General features: G+C 33.6%; 1 protein-coding gene across 1 annotated transcript in view; it reads right to left on the reverse strand.

Moving 5' to 3' along the window:
* Nucleotides 1–16,724, reverse strand: part of LOC111052168 — a 389,458-nt gene that overhangs the window by 21,631 nt on the left and 351,103 nt on the right. The window contains exons 134-143 of the mRNA XM_039436353.1: nt 16,314–16,628; nt 15,087–15,368; nt 12,820–13,017; nt 8,045–8,401; nt 6,730–6,942; nt 4,891–5,088; nt 4,080–4,277; nt 3,357–3,520; nt 2,222–2,420; nt 1,128–1,349 (exon numbers count right to left, since the gene is read on the reverse strand). Of these exons, the coding sequence (XP_039292287.1) occupies nt 1,128–1,349; nt 2,222–2,420; nt 3,357–3,520; nt 4,080–4,277; nt 4,891–5,088; nt 6,730–6,942; nt 8,045–8,401; nt 12,820–13,017; nt 15,087–15,368; nt 16,314–16,628 (2,346 nt within the window). The remainder of the gene's footprint in view (nt 1–1,127; nt 1,350–2,221; nt 2,421–3,356; nt 3,521–4,079; nt 4,278–4,890; nt 5,089–6,729; nt 6,943–8,044; nt 8,402–12,819; nt 13,018–15,086; nt 15,369–16,313; nt 16,629–16,724) is intronic.

Below are 16,724 nucleotides of genomic sequence, written 5' to 3' on the forward strand. Positions count from 1 at the left end.
TCTATTGAAACTGAAATTTTTATAGTATTGTGAATTTATTCTATTTTTGTATTTGAAACAAATATATTCAAATTATTACATTTATTGAATAGAAAGGAAGAAGAATAGAACAATAAACTGAATCATCAAAGTAAATACTGAATGTGAAATGAACAACATAATATATATTTTGTTACAAAAATAGCTGAATGCATTTTAAATGATGAAATATGAGTATGAATAGGAAACAAATTAGTGTAATAACATTAAATAAAGTTACAGCATTATATCGTATTATCATCTTCCAATGGAGAGGAGATATAAGGTTGTCTATTCTTTTTATCATGTTTTTTCTACAGAGGATGATGCTCACATGAGCTCTAAATGGAGCTCTATTCATTCTAATAGAATAGTATCAAATTGCAACTTTTATATGTTGTGTCTTTTCCATATTGTGACTGTTTAATTATTACCGCTGACATGGGTTGAATGACAGAGAAAATAGTTATTTGTGCAACTAGTGCGCAAAGTGACAGTTTGCTGCACCGAAAGAAACGTTTACGCCCGAGCCGTAGGCGAGGGCGGAATGGTTTCTTGAGTGCAGCAGAGGAACTTTGCGCACGTATTTCACATTAAGTTTTTCCTACAGTTACCATTGAATATGAAAAGTGGGTAATTATGGGTAAAATTGCCTGAAATGCATCAAATGTTTTTCTGTGTAATTTTATTATTGATAAAAACCTTAATCCTAAAATCCTAAAGTCCTCGTTGTCCTTGGTTATAATATATAATGAATAATAATTAGCGCGTTGTGCTTGGTTGCACCTCTGCTCACTATAGCAGCCACAGCAGTCACTGTTACCAACTTCATTTTGATTTTGCTGCACTGTTGCTCCATATAACCTACTAAGTATTTTGCGTTGCCATGTTGCAAATCTGGAGTGCAGAAAAATTTTTCCCGCACTAGAGCGGAAAAGTGATTCTTTGCGTTCTGTAATCAGTGCAGCAATGGCCACTTTTCAACGTAACTGTAGGAAAAATAAATAATAACACACTCACTCAGTGTACACTTAATAAGTAGTGAATGCCAGAGATGATACAAGTTTGGACCAGTTGGAAATAACTTCTGTTAGTGATGAAATGCTCACCAATGAGTTGGCATCGGCCTTGGGGCGTGGCAATGGAGTCGGGTGGACAGACACACATGATGGTGCGCAGAGGCAGTGTGTCCAGCACGCGACACTCCTGGTCAGCAGAGCAGATGGCTGACAGGCGGCACGGGTTCTCGCACCGGTTGTTCACACAGGCCAGCCGCGATGGACACTCTGCGTCCACAGAGCATTCCGGCGTGATTTCTGGTGTTCTCGGTCCTGAGACAACAAACAAACAATCCAACTTAGTCACTTTAAAACATAACAATTATAAATAAAATATGTTTAATTGAATGTTCCTCAATTAAATGTCTATTGTCAACTAATAGCTATTATTGTTAAGGCACTCATTCAATTATAAATACTGCAAGAATAATTCTAAGATGATACATTTGTTTCATCTGGAGTAATGTAAACAATATGTGAATAATATGTCATATTATTCATTCATTAATTTGTTTTTATAATAATCTTTTTTTATTCATGATCACAATTCTTATTTAATCTGAATAAGGTTTCCAGTTACTAGATCTCAGTTTAATAGAGATTGATGATGGTGTAAGAACTGAAACTAGTATCTCAAAGTGTTTTAATGAACCAGTGGTTTTGATAACTTGTCAATCTTTCTATTCTTTTACTATTGATTGGTCATCTTCTTAAAATTTCATTTTTAGTAGCAATAGCTTGAATTATATTGTAGAATCCTGTATCAGCTACCATCTATATAGGAAGGCATTGACAAGACAATTGCTAATATCCTTGTCTATCATTCAACAAAGTGGATAGCGCTATTTCTTAGCATGATAAGCATGATAGTGTAAATAATTGATCAATTTATTGTTAATTGATCAGTTTATGTAAAATTTATTGATACTCAATTCATTCCTGTTCCTTTTTCTATCCTCTAGTTTTCTCCAGCAATAGTTTTAATTGAAAATGCTATTGAGCTTAATGTTGATGAGAAAAATAGCTAAAATATTTTTTATGTAAAACTCCAAAATTCAATGAAGCAGTTATCATTTCAATTCATATTATTCTTGGTCATTCTTCGAAACTTAGTTAATATATTAGCTCAAAGTTTGAAAACTTACTTGTGCATTCGATGTATGGGTTTCCTCCGCTTCCCGGTGGACAGGTACACGTGGGCTGGTGAGCACGTGGCGTGCACGTGGCAGACTTGGCACACGTGTCATCGTCGCACACGGGTCGGCACACTCTATTGAGGCGGTCGCATGCCTCATGGTCGGCACAGTCTTCGTTGTATTGACAAACCAGCGATACACAAGATACCTGAAAATCGACAGCAACCATGAATAATTGTAACATAAATTAAGGTAGATTTAATTTAAACAATAATAATTCTATTCTAGAGGTCTATTATGAAGTAACTACAATTAAGGTCTCTTCAAATTACTAAAAATTATTACATCATTTCAGTACAAATTATGATGCATTATAATGTTGGTTGTAGATTACTATATTCTTATTTCTATTGCATGATGAAGAGTTGGTAGAAAATAACTCAATCAAATGGAAAATCAGATCAGGAATATGTTTTAAGTGGTAATTAAAATTAATATTTGAAAAGAAAGCCTCACATGAAGATTTAATAAGAATGAGTCTAGGTGTAATGAATAATTAGTAATACCAAATGGTATATTCTATCTGGAGCTCTTGTACTACTGTTGTAAATGGGAATACTTTAGATATTTATTGAATTACAATAATATTCGAGTTTAAATTACTGATGATTAGTTGAAATCAATTGTCTTGCTTACTTAAATTTTATTACATTTTGAATTTAGGCATATAGTTGAAGATACAAAGTGTTAGAAGGATTCATATTCTACACATATTCTTACAAGAAAGTAAACTGTGGATGTGAGAAAGTGTATACATAAGAATATCTATAATTTGAATAATCTATGTTTGAGCTTATGCCTTTGAACAATAATGTATGAATATATTCAAGAAAGTAAACTGTGGATGTGAGAAAGTGTATACATAAGAATATCTATAATTTGAATAATCTATGTTTGAGCTTATGCCTTTGAACAATAATGTATGAATATATTCATAAACTTTGAATGACAACTAATTTTTGTTTGCTGAGGATGATGACCACATGAGCTCTAGGCTTGGGCAATGAGATGGATGATGCTGAGAGATGAGTAGATCTGAACTTAATATGGATCTGAACTGATTTGGAATGACTTTGCAACAAACCTGTGGATTTCCTTGAGTGCCTGGTGGACAGACACACTGCGCCAGATGGGCTTGAACCCTGCACTCGGCTCCACGGCCACAGGACACGCTGATGCATGGTGATATACAGTTGCCATTCAGACAGGCTTTGTCGTACAGACAGTCGGCGTCAATCTTACACTCCGCTGCAAAGGAAAAAACAAAAGCATTTTTCATCAGTCACATAACACAATCTACTAGGTGGTTATAGATATGTTTTATGGAAATAGTGAATGGAGATGTATTTGATACTTGAAACACTTTAAAAAATGATTTAATAATTCATTCCAGTCTATAACTAAATAGGTACTGAAAAAAGCAATACTTGATATTCGTGACAGGATTATAGACTATAATTAATAGTTTTTCGAGACAGTATCAATATGACCATTTTGTTTTTTGACAGATCCAAGGTCCAATGCACCACCATTGCTTCTAATAGATATAATTATAAATATGATTATACAGAACTGACTGTGGAACATATACCTCATCGGAATAGCTGATAGTAATAGAACATTCATTTTTCATCTCTTCATGGAGATTCTCTAAAAATTTGAGGAATTTTGTAGGTTCACAGAAATTTATATAACTCTTATAACAATAAACTCTAAACCAACTTTATTATCTGGTTCTAAAGTTTCGAATTCATAATGAATTTATTTTTATTGTTTGAAGGGATGAAATTGATTGCATGCAACTTACGTTTGTAGCACTGGACTTGTGGGTTTCCGGCCCATCCCTGGGGGCATGCGCACACCGGACGATGGTTGCTTGTCGAGCACTCAGCTGAGAGGCCGCACGGATTGGCAACAATGCACGGGTCTTGGCAACGCCGGTTCACGCATGCGCGCAGCGATGGACAATCTGAGTCGGATGAGCATTCGGGCGAGGCCAGCGGTTCTGGAATCACCAAATTTACATTATTTACACTAACATATTAATATAGTTTCAAATATGGTAAACCAAATAGACTTTCAAATATCACTATCCAGAAGTATTAAACTTTGAAAAAGGTTGAAAAGTTGAAGTAGAAAGTTAGTAGTTGAAAAGTAAGAATTCTGCTTCTGAAAAAACATGGATAATAGTTTTGAAGTACCTAATTAGAATTTGTAAAAGTTGATACACAACAATGGATAATTTTTATCAATCTGTTATTACACTTACGTTCCTTGTAGGGATGTAGATGAAAAGCGATTGAAAAAGAATATATCTTGATACTTGGAGGAAGAGAAAACATAATATAATTGCTTTTTTAAACCTTGTCTGGAAATGTTTTACAATTGCAGATTAATGAGATGAGCTATGAAAAGCATGATAACTATTCAAGTTGCTTAGTGAACAGCAAATAAAACAGTTTTGATCTAAATCTTCGAATTTCATATAGTTTTTTCTCTCTAAAAAGGGATAAAAGATGTTGAGTTGTAGAATCTCATGAATCATCAATTTCATCCAATAAATAAGTCACAACTTTTATCTCCAACATTATCAACTTCAAAAGGAAAAATAATTGTACCTTTGTAACAGTTGACAAATGGATCTCCAAGAAGACCCGCTGGACACCTACAAACTGCTTTGTGGTTCAAAGCCTGGCAATCGGCGTTCTTGGCACAAGGATTGGACAGGGCGCACGGATTCACACAGCGTTGGTTCAGACACGTGTCTGTTGTTGGACATTCGCTATCACTGTGGCATCCAGGTGTTGTGGATGGTGCTACAAACATTAAAATACAAATTGAAAATTTTGTTCAACGTTTTCACAGAGAAATCCTATCATACAATAAAATTGAATAATAGACTATAAATTCTTTCAGAGAATTGTTAAGATGTATTAATTTGAGGTGGATGAAACTAGAAAGTATATTTTTTAGAATATTTCGCAAGTAAGTTATATAATTTCTTATGAAATGTAATAATTAAGTGTTTTAATTTCATCAGAAACAATTTTTATCAAAGCTTATTGAAGAAAGTTCTCCAACAAAGCAATCTTAATTGAAATGAAAATGTACTTTTACATGAAAACCCTAAAAAATGTAAATTAAATCAATTTGGAATATTAATTACCAAATCAAATATATTATAATATTGTTGAAATCTTGATTTCCTTTTTGATTGAAAATTTTTGGCATAATTATCAGTATTCTAAGAATCGGATTGATATATAATCTGATTAGAAAATATAACTAGTAAATAAAGTAAGGTAGCAGTCTCTTGAATGGTGAGTTAAACTAAAAGGTTACTTATGAATAAGATGTGTTGCTGACATGTGGGAAGGAAAAGGTTATAAAGGAATGATGATTTACACTACTTTATGGAAAGCAGATAAATATTTGTTAGTAGCACGTCTATTTTGAACCTGTAACATTAGAAATCAATTCCATTATAATGATAGAACAATGCACTATAATGAAAATTGAATCAACCATGGAAGAGATTCTACTCTTAGAATTGATTTTATTGGAATAAAGGCAAATCAGGCCTTACAAATTTCAAGATAATTTTTCAAGTGTAATGAATCTTTGATTATGAAACTGTAATATTGTAGATGTACCATGGAGACAGTAATATGGCAAAGAAGCCAGAAGAGATTTTAAAGTTGATAGAAGATTTTTACAGAAAATTTCCTTCCCGTTGGTACATCCAACAATATCACAGATTAGTATTAGATCTTCTTTTCGGTGGTTTTAATACTGAACGAATTCTACTTTCAAAAGCTCTTTCATGGTGATCAAGCTGAAATATAATAGGAGTTAATCAACAATGATCATATACATTATTATAAAACACAATTGCAGAAAAATCGAAAAAGATTAGCTCTCATGAAAAGTCATTTTGATAACACAACAATTGACACAATAATTGATGCCAATTTGATTGATATTTTTGTTTAAGAAATAATGCACCGTACTCAAACTTCAAAAAAGTGAAATTTATAATTCAAAATTCAAGCATTATGCATTAAAATATTACAATATCTTAGATTACAAATCTTTAAAACAGGTTATGATGCACATATTTTTATACAGATAAATTATTGTGGAGTTATTAGTATTCTATTATATTTGATTGTATGAAATTTTGAAAAACAAAGTCTCCAAAATAATAATATTTTATTTCAAGGATTAAGCCAATTTTTCAGTTGGTATTCTATTTGCAAATGAATTGAGATGTAAAATCACTGATGACAAGCACTCGATTTATAATTTTCTTTCTCACAATCAATTTCTCTGTTGATGGGCTGATCCATCCAAGCTATTACATATCCAGCAATACATTTTCTCTTTAGTTTGCTGACATGAACTTATTCAAGTGAATGGAAATATTTGATTGTATACACAAATAGTAGCAAACATACCTGGTTTACATTCGACATCGGCGTCTCCCACAAAGCCAGGTTGACATAGACAGGACATGGTTCTCAATGGCAGAGTGTCGACGACGAAGCACTCGGCATTGGCGCCACATGGCTTGGTCTCGTAGCACGGGTTGCGGCACTCAGCGCTGAAGCATGCCAATTTGCTGGCGCAATCGGCGTCCTTCTTACACTGGGCTGGTTTCTCGATTGGTGCTGCACATACATGCGAAAAATCAATTAGATATCAAATATATAAAATAATTATGTTCTATTTGTACTATATCTATTATGTAGGTACTATTTATTCTTCATTCTTTTCCTTTACTAGTTTTTCATTTTTTTGAAAATTAACTTTTTAATTATCATCCCTAATAGAACATTAATATTTATCTACTAATTTAATAATTTTCTTTGAACTGTAATTTTTTACTAATTTCAATATAAAAACTTTGACTCTATATCATTGCATGAAGTTTGTAAATAGTAAGTATAACAAGCAACTAACAACTTATACCCCAACACAAATAATTTATAGTGGGGTTTATATTTATTCATTGAATTATCTTTGCCTATTAAGAAATTATTCAATGCATAAAACTTCATTGTTTTAATTGTTATAGTATTCTAATTTGTATTGTAATTGTTTTTGATGAATAAACTTTGATTTGATTTATGTTCAAATTTTATTAACTATCCATAGAAATATAAATATAATAAACTGTATACTAATAAAGTATGTTAATAGGGCTACTTTTGAATTGTTCAATTAAAAAAGTTTAAAAAAGTACTAGTTATTTCTATACTAAATATACTGTACAATTTGTTTAAATTTAGACCGAGTTTATCCTTTTCAGGATGTGTTGCCTAGTAGTATAATATAGTTCATAAAAGATGTCATATTGCTCAATTTTTTCTCTTTTCTCCTATCTTCCTCTCCCATTCTTCCCTTTTTTGCTCCTCTTCACTCTTTATTCCTTACTTTCATACCCTCTACCAGCCTATTACATTGAAAACCATAGTTGTCTAGGTATTTTTCCTGCTTTATTTTTTTCAGCACACCCCACCATGAAGACTTTTTTTGTATGTTTATTGAAATTTTGTATTTTGATTGTGTTGTTTTTGTATTCTAAATTATATTTGTGAATTGTGTGTTGAATTGAATAGATTGATTGATTGTATTAAGATACTAAATTAATATATCTATTAATGTATAAGATATTGGGTTATTACTAAATACTTTATAAATTGAGAAAGATATATTAATAAAGCCTTAACGTCATCAATAATTGTACAGGATAAGGAGCAATTGACTGACCAATAGTGCAAGCCTCATGAGGATTGCCGATGTATCCGGGTGGACAGCGACAGGTGGGCAGATGGGCGGCGACACTGCAGAGCGCGTTGGGCGCACAGTCGCAGGGGTCCTGGCAGCGCTGGTCGCGGCACACCAGGTGGTCGGGGCACTCGCTGTTGGCGGAGCACTGTGGCCGCTCGCACCGCGTCAGAGGGTTACCACTGAACTGCGGCCGGCAGAAGCAGCGCGCCTTGTGTGTCATGTCCTCTACGCGGCACTCGGCGTTCTCACCGCACGAAGTGTACGCACACGGGTCGATGCACTCGCGGTTCACACACGCCTGTTGCGGCGGGCACTCTATGTCCGCACGGCAGCCAACTGCAAATTAAATAACATTCATGTATTAGAAATAGATATATATTTATTGCCATTAGATACATTACATGTATCGGTCATTCTCACAGGTAAATTAAACATCAATACAGAAGCGTGGGAAGACCGAGGAAGATGGAAAGGTACGAAGTTCATACCCAGAGCCGGCTCTAGCTGGAACGGGACACGGATTGTAGGTATTTATTTATTCATTTATTTATTTATTAGAGCAAACAATACAATAGTCGGAAAAGAAAAAACAAGCTATTGCCCAAAATTATAATATATGCTATTGAAAACATAATTATCATTTATTGGTTTACAACATGAGCATATTGGAAAGAAAAAGCAACAAACCCTGTAATTTTTTTTTTGTATTTTGTTTTTGGCAAATAAATAAATTCTAATTCAAAAATGTAGATCACAATCATATCATGAGATATTTTTAATTATGCAAGTATATTGCACTTGTAAATCATTTTTTAATACGGTAACTCTACTGTAGAGTTTTATAAACATGCCAAATCATCTGTATACTTTTTGATTGGAATAAACTACTAGCCCACTTTTATTATGTATCTTTTATTCACAATGAAAAACTTTAAGTGAGTTATAGTTTAGTAACTACTAAATAGTGATAGTTATAGTGATTATCGCTATAAAAATAAATCATTTGTAGGTCTATACTATTCAAATGTTCACTAAATATCTGTAAATTATATGTTTTTACTATTACTACTATTCTTTGTATTATAATTTTGGGATTCTAATTTTGAAAGATATTATTCATTGTAAGGTTCAGTTTATATAGAAAAAAGTTTTTGGAGTGCAGAAGTGGATAAAATTTAGTGGTTGTAATCATGACCATAAAATATAACAGAACATTCGTATCACTGCACTAAAATACTATTTCTATTTAGAATCTGTTCCTAAACAATTATGATAGCAGATTCAATCTAGGTTTCGGAAAATAGCAATGATTCTGAATAATAATGAGCTAAGACTTTGCCGATAAGTCTACCATGATTTTGCTAGTTTACTGTATTGGTAACACTAGAATCATCATGTTATTCGAGGATCATCGATTCTGCGTATAAATCAGAGAAGACCAAATCTATTATTCTCCAATAAAAATATTTATCAATAAGGGGCAGGAATAAATTAATAACATTTGATGAATCTACGAATTGTATTACTTAATTACTTACTTTCAAAGCACTGTAGTTGAGCGTTTCCAGTCATGCCTTCTTTGCAGACACAGAAAGGCCTATGCTGTTGAACCCGGCATTCGGCCTTAGCAGCGCAAATGTAAGGTCCAACGCAAGGGTCTTTGCATGATCCATCTATGCAAGCCTTTTCGTTCGAGCACTCATCATCGTTGATACATTCTGGTCGTGGTGGGATTGCTGAAAACAAAAGTAAATCGTTTTAAAAATTATTGATTTTTTTTCTTCTTGGCTAATTTTTATAACAGTAGCTTCCCTAACAAGTGGATACGCTTACTCTGTTATTAGGTTCTGTCTCTTGTACATTAATAGAACGACAATATCTTGTTTATTTATTTATTTATAGAGACAACAGGTTACCCCTAAATTGTCTCCTTCAAAAATACAACAATACAAGATTATTATACAATGAGCAATGTAACTTACAATTGCAATATTGTTAAAAGAAAAAAACTATAGAAATACAAGAAAAGGAAAAAATAGACGTATACAAGAAAATTATCATAAAACGGAATATAGAAATGGAAAGATTCTAAAATTAAAATAAAAATGTTACAAAGAATGGATAAAACTAACAAATGAATGTCAGAGGACTGATACCTGCCAAAATGAGTAAGAAGTACACAGTGCAATAGATACACACCTATATACAGCAAACAAATAAATAAATATATTTATATTGTTTTTATTATTTGCATAATTTATCTCTAGTATAGTCTTGGTAGAAGATAAGTGAAAAAATATTGTAAATTGGAAAAACGATCATATCCAAACACCCAATTTGTTCCACAGTTATATCATAGATATAGGCCTAATTTTTAGGACACTTATTAAATCTTAATCTAAATCAATCTATAGGTTTAATAGTTCACTCGATTTAATAAGTATCCTAGAAACCGGCCATCAGACAATTTGAATAACAAGACCAGGATCACATGATTATTAAATAGAATGCCACTATCATTACTTTAATATTTATCTGGAGCAGTCTATAGGTTTTCCTGTGATTTACATCTGAAGCAATCAACAGGGAAGAAAATCAAACTATCCAATTTGAAATTTCATTATTTCGATAATTTTTTACAGTCATGTGTGCTTTGAAGTACAGTAATGAGATCTCACTGTATATTGATAGTCAACACGAAATACCTTTCAAGTTGATTATCGATAGGGTTTCCTATGGTTTACATCTAAAGAAATTAACAGGAGAGAAAATCATACTATCAAACTTGAAATTTCATTATTTCAATTTTTACAGCCATGTAAGCTTCGAAGTACAGTAATATGATTTCACTGTATATTCATGACTCAATATGAGATATTGGGAGAAAATTCAATTTTTTGTAAAAAATCATGAATTTTTAATTTATAGATATGTAAAGTGGCCTATTACGTGGATCATTATGAGGAATAAGTGAATAACATGTTAAAGGAACAAAGGCCTACACTATTACATTATACGAAAACATTATCGCATACACTATAGCAACATATATCAAGGATGAATTAATTCAACCAACAGGAAGAAAAAACCAACGCATCTTTTCTCCTAATTCTACACTATTATTGTTCACATTTTAGTTATGGTGTGCGTCTATGGGGTAATTCCGTTCATGCTAAAACAGTGTTCTTATGGCAAAAAAAGGCTCTTAGAGCTATCCTAGGACTAACACAGCGAGATTCATGCAGGCCACATTTCCCTAATTTGGGTATACTAACCCTTCCTCATCTCTCTTCATTTATTCCAATTTAATTCACGTCAAGGAAAACTCAGAAAATTTTTCCATTCATGAAGATTACCATGCATATAATACCAGGAACAGTAGGAACATTGTAGCACCACAGATAAGACTCACTAAAACTATGAGAAGCCATACTTTCCAAACAGTGTATATTGTATAATAAACTGCCTCAAACAACCAGGAATCTGCCTCCAAACAAATTTAAGAAAATTGTATACAGTTATCTGAAAAATAATGCCTTTTACTCACTTGAGGAATACCTGAATACCTGAATTGAATGTAATGTAGATATGCATTATCAGGTATGATTTTCTGTTCAATTGTGTGTAGCCTACTTTTAAAATGTATATATTATGACTTGCCTAATGCTATAATATTGTAGCCTGATGGTTAATAAACCGAATCTTGAATCTTGTTCAGTTCTTATTAGTTATCTGAATCAGAATATTGTTTTGAATAGTGCTTTTAAACTGTTGTCTCTTGAGAGTTTGTAAGTAGATAAATGTGCTTACGGAAATCGGGAACAATTTGGCGTCGACATTCGAGCCGGGGCTCTCCCTCATAACCGGGCGGACATGAGCAGATGGGGTTGTGGTTGACGACCTGGCAGATGGCGTTGATGCCGCATGCGTCCCAGCAGGGGTCGCGGCACTTCTGGTTGAAGCAGGCCTTGTCACGTGGACAATCCTGGTTGATGACACACTCCGGGTAGACGCACGACGCGATGCCGTTGATCACACGGCACTGTCCGTTTTGACCGCAGGGTGATGGGTTGCATGGGTCTTGTGGAGGTGCTGTACAAATAGAAAAATGAAAATCCAATTTTAGAACTGTTCGACAAATGTATTCCATAATTTTAGATATACTATACTTCAATAATAACTCTGTTTGGTCCACACAACTCATTGGTACCCACTCATTGTAACGGTTATATTCAGTCTTTAAACCACTAATGTCGGTCCCAACTCATACTTGACTCGTGCATAAAAGATTTTCATGATACAACTGTTCGGTTTAATATACTGCAAATGATTTAATGAACAACAATAATATTAAATCTAATACGGTACTGAGTTTTGCCTATTATTGTTTGTTCAACTATTTCGTAATGATATTGACATCAACGTTCACTATCTGCATTAGTGATGCATTACAAAATCAATTCAAATCAAATTCATTTTTCACAATCCATTAATTATGAACAAATTCACATCAATAAAGAATAACAAATCTGTAAGAATAACTTGACCTTTCATCCTTTCGTACTACATGTGTATACAAATTCATTGTAGGCTACGTAAATGATTATTGAATCACTGTCGATCAGTCAAAGTACAAACATAATGAGGAATTCTTTAGAGCTTTCTTCTTTTTATAAGAAATATTTATCAATAAGGGGCAGGAATAAATTAATAACATTTGATGAATCTACGAATTGTATTACTTAATTACTTACTTTCAAAGCACTGTAGTTGAGCGTTTCCAGTCATGCCTTCTTTGCAGACACAGAAAGGCCTATGCTGTTGAACCCGGCATTCGGCCTTAGCAGCGCAAATGTAAGGTCCAACGCAAGGGTCTTTGCATGATCCATCTATGCAAGCCTTTTCGTTCGAGCACTCATCATCGTTGATACATTCTGGTCGTGGTGGGATTGCTGAAAACAAAAGTAAATCGTTTTAAAAATTATTGATTTTTTTTCTTCTTGGCTAATTTTTATAACAGTAGCTTCCCTAACAAGTGGATACGCTTACTCTGTTATTAGGTTCTGTCTCTTGTACATTAATAGAACGACAATATCTTGTTTATTTATTTATTTATAGAGACAACAGGTTACCCCTAAATTGTCTCCTTCAAAAATACAACAATACAAGATTATTATACAATGAGCAATGTAACTTACAATTGCAATATTGTTAAAAGAAAAAAACTATAGAAATACAAGAAAAGGAAAAAATAGACGTATACAAGAAAATTATCATAAAACGGAATATAGAAATGGAAAGATTCTAAAATTAAAATAAAAATGTTACAAAGAATGGATAAAACTAACAAATGAATGTCAGAGGACTGATACCTGCCAAAATGAGTAAGAAGTACACAGTGCAATAGATACACACCTATATACAGCAAACAAATAAATAAATATATTTATATTGTTTTTATTATTTGCATAATTTATCTCTAGTATAGTCTTGGTAGAAGATAAGTGAAAAAAATATTGTAAATTGGAAAAACGATCATATCCAAACACCCAATTTGTTCCACAGTTATATCATAGATATAGGCCTAATTTTTAGGACACTTATTAAATCTTAATCTAAATCAAATCTATAGGTTTAATAGTTCACTCGATTTAATAAGTATCCTAGAAACCGGCCATCAGACAATTTGAATAACAAGACCAGGATCACATGATTATTAAATAGAATGCCACTATCATTACTGTAATATTTATCTGGAGCAGTCTATAGGTTTTCCTGTGATTTACATCTGAAGCAATCAACAGGGAAGAAAATCAAACTATCCAATTTGAAATTTCATTATTTCGATAATTTTTTACAGTCATGTGTGCTTTGAAGTACAGTAATGAGATCTCACTGTATATTGATAGTCAACACGAAATACCTTTCAAGTTGATTATCGATAGGGTTTCCTATGGTTTACATCTAAAGAAATTAACAGGAGAGAAAATCATACTATCAAACTTGAAATTTCATTATTTCAATTTTTTACAGCCATGTAAGCTTCGAAGTACAGTAATATGATTTCACTGTATATTCATGACTCAATATGAGATATTGGGAGAAAATTCAATTTTTTGTAAAAAATCATGAATTTTTAATTTATAGATATGTAAAGTGGCCTATTACGTGGATCATTATGAGGAATAAGTGAATAACATGTTAAAGGAACAAAGGCCTACACTATTACATTATACGAATACATTATCGCATACACTATAGCAACATATATCAAGGATGAATTAATTCAACCAACAGGAAGAAAAAACCAACTTATCTTTTCTCCTAATTCTACACTATTATTGTTCACATTTTAGTTATGGTGTGCGTCTATGGGGTAATTACGTTCATGCTAAAACAGTGTTCTTATGGCAAAAAAAGGCTCTTAGAGCTATCCTAGGACTAACACAGCGAGATTCATGCAGGCCACATTTCCCTAATTTGGGTATACTAACCCTTCCTCATCTCTCTTCATTTATTCCAATTTAATTCACGTCAAGGAAAACTCAGAAAATTTTTCCATTCATGAAGATTACCATGCATATAATACCAGGAACAGTAGGAACATTGTAGCACCACAGATAAGACTCACTAAAACTATGAGAAGCCATACTTTCCAAACAGTGTATATTGTATAATAAACTGCCTCAAACAACCAGGAATCTGCCTCCAAACAAATTTAAGAAAATTGTATACAGTTATCTGAAAAATAATGCCTTTTACTCACTTGAGGAATACCTGAATTGAATGTAATGTAGATATGCATTATCAGGTATGATTTTCTGTTCAATTGTGTGTAGCCTACTTTTAAAATGTATATATTATGACTTGCCTAATGCTATAATATTGTAGCCTGATGGTTAATAAACCGAATCTTGAATCTTGTTCAGTTCTTATTAGTTATCTGAATCAGAATATTGTTTTGAATAGTGCTTTTAAACTGTTGTCTCTTGAGAGTTTGTAAGTAGATAAATGTGCTTACGGAAATCGGGAACAATTTGGCGTCGACATTCGAGCCGGGGCTCTCCCTCATAACCGGGCGGACATGAGCAGATGGGGTTGTGGTTGACGACCTGGCAGATGGCGTTGATGCCGCATGCGTCCCAGCAGGGGTCGCGGCACTTCTGGTTGAAGCAGGCCTTGTCACGTGGACAATCCTGGTTGATGACACACTCCGGGTAGACGCACGACGCGATGCCGTTGATCACACGGCACTGTCCGTTTTGACCGCAGGGTGATGGGTTGCATGGGTCTTGTGGAGGTGCTGTACAAATAGAAAAATGAAAATCCAATTTTAGAACTGTTCGACAAATGTATTCCATAATTTTAGATATACTGTACTTCAATAATAACTCTGTTTGGTACACACAACTCATTGGTACCCACTCATTGTAACGGTTATATTCAGTCTTTAAACCACTAATGTCGGTCCCAACTCATACTTGACTCGTGCATAAAAGATTTTCATGATACAACTGTTCGGTTTAATATACTGCAAATGATTTAATGAACAACAATAATATTAAATCTAATACGGTACTGAGTTTTGCCTATTATTGTTTGTTTAACTATTTTGTAATGATATTGACATCAACGTTCACTATCTGCATTACAAAATCAATTCAAATCAAATTCATTTTTCACAATCCATTAATTATGAACAAATTCACATCAATAAAGAATAACAAATCTGTAAGAATAACTTGACCTTTCATCCTTTCGTACTACATGTGTATACAAATTCATTGTAGGCTACGTAAATGATTATTGAATCACTGTCGATCAGTCAAAGTACAAACATAATGAGGAATTCTTTAGAGCTTTCTTCTTTTTATAAGAAATATTTATTTTGTTGAAAATAGTTAATGAAACTCTTGACAAACCTTTTAATTGCCAAATTATGAAAAAAAACCTCAAACTTTTAAATTCTTTCATACCTTTTAGTGTAGATAGTTAAGTTTTGTAGAAAATAAATAAAATATTGAGTGACCTGGCTGGCTCGGGTCTGGTGCCAGAGTTTTCAGGTCGCATCTGACCAATTTCAGGGTTTTTGACGGTTTAGTTTTAGTAGATTTTAAAATTTGAATTGGATTTGTTGGATGAATGAAACAGTATAGGTATTGTCAATTCAACCATTGAAGAATAGTGTATGGGAAGTATGGGAAGGTCGCCCATATCTGAGAATTAAGTGTGAATATTTGGGACTCACGTGGCTGATTCTTGCACTCGGTGAACGGATCACCGATGAGAGGCGGTGGACAACTGCAGACGGGACTGTGGTTGATGGCCTGGCAGACGGCACGGAAGCCGCACACGCCCGGACAGGGGTCTTGGCACTTGTTGTTGACGCATGCGCGGTGGCGCGGACAGTCGGGGCTGATGACGCACTCCGGACGACAGCCTGATGTGCTGGCCGAACCCTGGAAGCCGGGCAGGCACTCGCAGGCCGCCGCACCGGACACCACGCGGCACACCGTGTTCGGGCCGCATGGAGATGGTGAGCACGGATCAGACGGCAGTTGAGCTGCAACAATCATACCATTTTCAACTCATTCATTTATTCATTGATTTTTTACACCACTAGTCTTTTATTATGTTTTATTGTGATTGTTATTGTTTG

Source organism: Nilaparvata lugens, chromosome 10 (assembly GCF_014356525.2).
Source record: "Nilaparvata lugens isolate BPH chromosome 10, ASM1435652v1, whole genome shotgun sequence".
NCBI classification, from domain to species: Eukaryota; Metazoa; Arthropoda; class Insecta; order Hemiptera; family Delphacidae; genus Nilaparvata; species Nilaparvata lugens.